This window comes from Phoxinus phoxinus, assembly GCF_949152265.1.
Source record: "Phoxinus phoxinus genome assembly, chromosome: 10".
NCBI lineage: Eukaryota > Metazoa > Chordata > Actinopteri > Cypriniformes > Leuciscidae > Phoxinus > Phoxinus phoxinus.
The window spans coordinates 2548538-2556037 of record NC_136885.1 but is presented as its reverse complement, the minus strand read 5'-3'; the positions used below and the strand labels follow the sequence as shown (position 1 = coordinate 2556037).

At 40.9% G+C, this 7500-nt stretch overlaps 1 protein-coding gene across 4 annotated transcripts in view; it reads left to right on the top strand.

Annotated features, from left to right (window-relative positions):
• LOC307005387 (NLR family CARD domain-containing protein 3-like) overlaps positions 1-7500 on the top strand; it is a 73503-nt gene that overhangs the window by 36632 nt on the left and 29371 nt on the right. For all 4 annotated transcript variants that reach the window (XM_079625498.1, XM_079625496.1, XM_079625499.1 and 1 more), the window contains one exon: positions 7212-7283. In XM_079625498.1, coding sequence (XP_079481624.1) covers positions 7212-7283 — 72 coding nt within the window. The remainder of the gene's footprint in view (positions 1-7211; positions 7284-7500) is intronic.

Sequence of the window (7500 nt, the reverse complement as noted above, 5' to 3'; positions counted from 1 at the left end):
CTTCTGGGATGTTGTTCTTTTTGGGGATCCTGTAGATAATAGCCCCCTTCCAAGAATCGGGAACTTTCCGATTAATTAAACAGACATTAAAAATCTGAGTGAGTGTCACTATTGAGAATACACACACACACTCTCTCTCACTCACACACACACACACACACACACTCTCTCACTCACACACACACACACACACACTCTCTCTCTCTCTCACACACACAGACACACGCACACATACTCTTTTCTCTCTCACACACACACACACACTCTCTCTCTCACTCACACACACACACTCTCTCTTCTCTCTCACACACATTCACACTCACACACACACACACACACTCTCTCTCTCTCTCACTCACACACACACACACACTCTCTCTCTCTCTCACACACAGACACACGCACACATACTCTTTTCTCTCTCTCACACACACACACACACACACACACACACTCTCTCTCTCACTCACACACACACACTCTCTCTTCTCTCTCACACACACACACACACACACACACACACACACACACACACACACACACACACTCTCTCTTCTCTCTCTCACACACACACACACACACGCACACTCTCTATTCTCTCTCTCTCACACACACACACACACACACACACACACACACACACACACACACACACACACACACGCACACACACTCTCTCTTTTCTCACTCACACACACAAACACTCTCTCCTCTCTCTCTCTCTCTCTCTCACACACACACACACACACACACACACTCTCTCTTTTCTCACTCACACACACACAAACACACACACTCTCTCCTCTCTCTCTCTCTCTCTCTCACACACACACTCTCTCTTCTCTCTCACACACATTCACACACACACACACACACACACACGCACGCTCACTCACTCACTCACTCACTCACTCACTCACTCACTCACTCACTCACTCACTCACTCACTCACTCACTCACTCACTCACTCACTCACTCACTCACTCACTCACTCTCTTCTCTCTCACACACATTCACACACACACACACACACACACACACAAACACACAAACACACCAGTGTTGTTTTTGGCAGCCCTTTTAGTTTAGTCTTTTTGACGAAAATGCTTTTTAGTTTTAGTCACTTATAAACTTGATAGTTTTAGTCGACGAAAACACAAAAAGGTTTTAGTCAATTTAAGTAAAAAAAAAATGAGTCTTTAATAAATTAATTTAGGTTAAAAAGTATTGGAAATGGGCTTAGGTTTGACAGGTTGCAGCAAGTGTTGCAATTCATAAAACAACAGTTAACCTTAAAACCTTTGCATAATAAACTAGACTTTCTGAATAATTCGATTGGTTGGGTCCTTACATGCCCGAGCAAGAGACCTTGCGTGTGAAGCGTAAGGCACACACGCACACTAGCACACACACACAAGGTCTCTCGCTCCCTTTCTCTGCTGTGCGCGCGCTACACATGCGCGCTCTTGCTCGCTCGATCTAGATTCCGGGAGATTCTAGATTCTAATTGCCCGCCTAATTTGCCCGCCATTTTTAGCTAGTCATCGTAAAGTTATCGTCATAAAAAAAAGGTGCGTCAACGAAATAATTGCGTTATCGTCATCGTTGACGAAAACAACATTGACACACACACACGCACACTCTCTTCTCACACACACACGCACACTCTCTCTTCTCACACGCACGCACGCACACACTCTCTCTTTTCTCTCTCACACAGACACACACGCACACACTCTCTCTTCTCTCTCACACACACGCACGCTCTCTCTCTTCTCTCTCTCTCTCTCTCACACACACACACACACTCTTCTCTCTCTCACACACACACTCTCCCTCTCTCTCTCACACACACACACACACACTCTCTCTCTCTCTTCTCTCTTCTCTCTCCTCTCTCTCTCTCTCTCTCTCTCTCTCTCACACACACACACTAACGATTATGTTTGTCACTTATCCCGCGATTGTCGTACAGTAGGCAATATTGTAAAAACGGCTGTCCCCAAATCAATATTTGACGTGATTTGCCCCGTATTCTTGAGCACAAAACTGTTGATTAATTTCTCCCTCGCTGTCCGCATCTACAGTAGGTTTCCTTCGGAGGAGTTTTGCCGCTTCGCACAACCAAATGTAACTACAGCGCGTCGCGCAGACAGCCTCTCCACAAGTTAGAAAGAAAACACAAAGCCAATTAGTTTAGCGATGTGTGTTCAGGAGGCGGGACTCAGATCTATTGTGTAATTGGCCATTTTCTTGAACGACGACAAGCCGGAATGAAAACAAGCAGAAATTAAATAGGAGTAACGAGGCTATTTTTAAAATGTAAGGAGTAGAAAGTACAGATAATTGCGTGAAAATGAAAGGAGTAGAAGTAAAAAGTCGGCTGAAAAATAATTACTCCTAGTGAAGTATAGTTACCAAAAACTTCTACTTAAGTAACTTGACACCTCTGTATATGTCATTCAAGATAAAGCAACACTGGTGATCGCATCGCTTGAACTTGTTCATTAATATCATCCTTTACAGGAGTATTACATTGACACACATCTTGTGGGATGTCCTGACTGCTGGGATAATCACACAACGCGCGTGACACGTCCAATTCACAAACTAATGACTAATTTGAACCGATTAATTTAATGAATGGTTAAAACAACTGATCTCTCCAACACTGAACTCACCAGACGTCTGAATCGGTGTATAACTAATCAGTAACACTTAAAGGACAAGTTCGGTATTTTACACTTAAAGCCCTGTTTACAGATTGTATCTGATGAAATATAACGGTTAAGATTAAAGTTTGGACACATGCTGCTGTCCCGAGAATTTTAGGTTTATTTCGCTTTCCCCCCCACCCCCACAATGGTTGTCTATGTGCACTGGAAGATTCCTTCCTAAAAACACATTAAACTTTCGTTTACAAAGACGTGAAACTCACCGAGTGGTCAGGGGTGGTCACTGATACGGTCCCAAAAAAAATCGCTGAAAAAGATGCATTCCAACAGGTTTTATCCTAGTTTTTGTCCAACTCCATTGACTTGTATTGAATGTGCTGTGTGAGGTACGTAGGGGTGTACGGTACATGTATTCGTACCGGACCGTTTCGGTACAGGACTTTCGGTACGGTGCACATGTGCACCGAATGCAATCTTTCACGTAAATTAGGCTAGTTTTGTGTGCGGAACATACGTCAATTCCGAGTTTCCACACGAACATATTAAGTGTCGGAAGTCTCCGCGTTGCACTGATTAAATCTGATTAATCGTTTTTGTGATTCAAATACATGTAAAATATTACCATAACATCTGTCTTCCTGTGTGCGGAAATTTGTTTATGTTGCTGTGACAACGAAACACGTGCAAGCGCGCCTGTGTTAAGAGCGCTGATGCGCTCATCTGTGGACATTTCCGAATGCCTTTCTGTTAAAAGCGGGCTTTCCACACAAACAAACGTACATGTGTCATTAGTATGAGAAAAAAAATTTGGACTTTAACTCTCGGGTCGGGCTCGGACATAAATATCGCAAAAATAAAGATCACCACATACACGGCACACTCGCTTTAGCCCAGCCTCTCGCTAGCTAGCGTCACGGCCAATATTGGTTTGAGAGTATTTTATTTAGTGGAGAACTTTGCAGCAGTATTTTATTTCTTATTCTTTTTTTATTTATTTTATATCTTTTTTATTTATTAGCCTAACGTTATATTTTATTAAAAAGTGTGTTTAAAAAAGTGTAAACAAATTGTTAAAAAAAAGTTTATAGTAAACAACCAGCAGTTTAATGTTTTGCATTTTTATCCCTTACTGTACCGAAAATGAACCGAACCGTGACTTTAAAACCGAGGTACGTACCGAACCGTGATTTTTGCGTACCGTTACACCCCTAGAGGTACGGTATTACTCCTCCGCTTCTTCTTCTGCTTCTTCTGTGTATTCAATGAAATGCCAGCGGTTTGCTTGCAATTGGCAAAGGTGCATTATCGCCACCAACTGGGCTGGAGTGTCTATTATTCAAGCTCTCAACGGGTGTGACGCGTTTGGCAAAATAGGTCCACAAAAGCGAAATAAACCTAAAATTCTCGGGACAGCAGCATGTGTCCAAATTTTAATCTTAACCGTTCTATTTCATCAGATACGATCTGTAAACAGGGCTTTAAGTGTAAAATACCGAACTTGTCCTTTAACAATAAGGTTCCATTTATTACATAAATTACAGTTTGCTTACTCACGGGTAAGCTTTAAAACAAATAAAACCACTTTTTTTTTTTTGCTGAAAAGCATATTGAGTATTTTCCACACAGTGCTATCAGGACTGGATAAGAGAATCGTTAAAGGGCATATTGCAGGTTAGAGTACCCAGTGCGCCAATGTATAGAACAATAATGTAGGAACTAGATTTAAATATAAACATATACTTATAAAACGCTATTTAGGCTTCTGGAGTCGTTTTTGTGAGAAAATTTTACTTCCGCATTTGAAAACCGCCAAACCGGAAGTGACGTAGCACGGGGGAGAGCGGTCAAAGTAAACAATAGGAAAGCAATGGATCGCAATGACAGTTCGGACGCTGAGGAAATTGTAGCCTAAATGTTTACTCGTATGACGGACCTCAGCCATATAATTATGAGCCTGATATGAAGCCAAGAGAGTAGACAGGCCAGGATTAGACAGAACAACGGTCAGAGGAGACACATTGAGCTGTGGTGTGAGGAGAACAGGGCAGGAGTCGGGTCTCGATGAGAGAACAGTGTTAGCTTATAGACGTATTCACGTTAGCCGACGATATGTATAACACTATGCTCAGATCACAATATTGTAATTATGTGTCAGGCAATAGCAAAGCTAGTATTTAGACCCTTACCTGCATGTGTGTGTCAGCCATTAGGAGACAGTTTCCAGAGAAAGAGGGACATTATAAAGGTTTTGAATGGCCCCATTTGGTGATAATGAATAAAAAAATAATTCCCACCGGTGGCCGACCCACATGCTGACGGCGGACCGGGCGACCCGATGAAGGAGCCGGGACAGTGTGCACATATCGCCGTCATCATATAACGTAACGTTAACTCATCATATCGCCGGGATTATAATCATGCAGTCTTTAGTGAACGCTACACACTACCGCGTTTTTCAAAGCAGACGCAGAAGCGAAGTCCCATCTCTTACCCTGCACAAAACGCACACAAACACGGAAGAAAGCACCATCCTTTTTCTTGTTCGGAAACCTGTGGACTCGATGTTCTGACAGGCCATAATTCACAGTCATTTATCACGATAATTATTCATTGAAATACAATAACCACCGAAAACACACTGAATCACGACCGCTTCAACATAATACCAGCCTACTCTGCACTGAGCGAACGCAGCGCCCGGCAAACGACTCCCCATTGTGACGTAATATGACGCGATGGTGAAAAAAAAAACGCTTTTTCAACACGGTCAAGGAAACTGTCACTAGTGTTGCTTTCGTCAACGAAAATTATGACGAAATATTGTCGTCAACGAACCTTTTTCACCTGACGAAAACGAGACGAGACGCAACGTAAATGCTGGTCATGTGACGATGACTAAAATAAATGTATAATGCAATATCGTTGACGAACAAAAACGAGACTAAATGTGGTTTAGCAAAATAAAAACTATGCTAAAATGTCTCTTCATTTTCGTTGACCAAAACGAGACGAGACGAAATGTTATAACGTCACGACAAATGAGAGAGTTGTGCGTGAACCCGTTTTCTATGGCGTGAACCCATAGCTTTGTCGGCTTTAAATTCTGGTTTGCGATCTGGTCACCCGATTATCAGCAAATTTAACTATATTATTCCATTAGTTATTCCATTAAAATGTCTCATTGATATATTTGACACATTCATAATCATTACTTTTGCCGGTTCTTTTGACAGCTGTTATGTGTGTTATTGGCAGCATCACCCTCTGGTTACATGAACGCATCAGCACAGAAAACATGGAGTTTATTTTAAAGAATAATCGCACAACCTATTCGATATTCTATAATTAAATAAACTAATCGAATTATTCAAAAAACGTGACTCATCCCTGCATGGAATCTCTTTCTTTTCCCAAATCTTCACTCACGTCTCACCCATTTTCTAAAGGGATTAAACGTTTCTTCATTGTTAATAAGGCCTATTATATTCGTATTCTTTACTGTGGTAAAGTAGAAAACGCTGTAGGACAGATAGCCTACATTTGTACTTGAATGTCAAATTCTACAGTTTGTGCTACATGGTAAGGCGCGTCAAGTTTAGTTGTAAAGCGCGTTTCACACGCGCGGGTGATTTTTTGTTTCACTTTCTTTGGCAGCGCAATCTCAAACATAGCCTAAATATCTCGCCCTTGTGGAGGATAAAATTCGCTCTTCAGACCATTTTTCATCAAGTTGAAAACATGAAGATATCAGAAAAGAGATCGATGGACTCTTTCCTGCTCGTGTCCCACATCCCTCTCAAAGCGCATTGTGGCAGGCTATATCACGCGTCTTTGTGTGGAAATATAAAACGAGTTTTTATTTTTTTTAAACCCCCCCCCCCCCACCCCTGGTAGTTGGTCCATTACCAACAAACTGCCACCGCCACAGCCCTAAATATAATAAGATAACCTTGTTTGAAATACTATATTGACTGGGTTAAATATCATTGCATTACTAAATAGAGACTAAAATACAATTTTCATTGACTAAAACTAGACTAAAATGTCATCAGTTTTCGTCGACTAAAACTAGACTAAAATGTCATCAGTTTTCGTCGACTAAAACTAGACTAAAATGTCATCAGTTTTCGTCGACTAAAACTAGACTAGACTAAAAAGAGTATGAACGTGACTAAAACTAATAAAAACTAAAACGACAGCTTGACACAAAGACTAGACTAAAACTAAAAGTAAAACAGGCCGCCAAAAACAACACTAACTGTCACGTTTTCTACTAAATTTGTGCCCTTATGTCTGGCAAAACTATTTTTAATCATGCATTTACTCTTCATATGGTATTTTCATACAAGGTTATATATTCATTCTGAAAAAAAAAAAACCTGCAATATGCCCTTTAAAGAATCGGATTGATAAGCAGAATCGTCAGTGGCATTGATATTGATAAAATCGTATAAATTCCCATCCCTACTTATGATATGAATTATTATTATTGTTAGCATTAATAATTAACTTATTTGTTTTTTTATTTTCAATTAGTGTCCCACAAAACACTGCAGATGAAGTTCTTCAGAAGCTGCTGCCTGTGGTTACAGCAACTAGATGCGCTGGGTAAGTAACACTGAGAAAAAGCATCACTGTTAAAACATTACAACAGTTCTTAAAGGACATTTTTTAGTAAATTTGGAGTGCTGTCAATACAGAGAACAACGACAAAAATCGGTGTTGCCTACACCGTGTTATCCTCTTTCTGTCAGTCTGAGTCTCCACTGTTGCTTAGTTACCTATGATCACGCGCGTGAACTCGACAGTCGACTACTGTGGACTT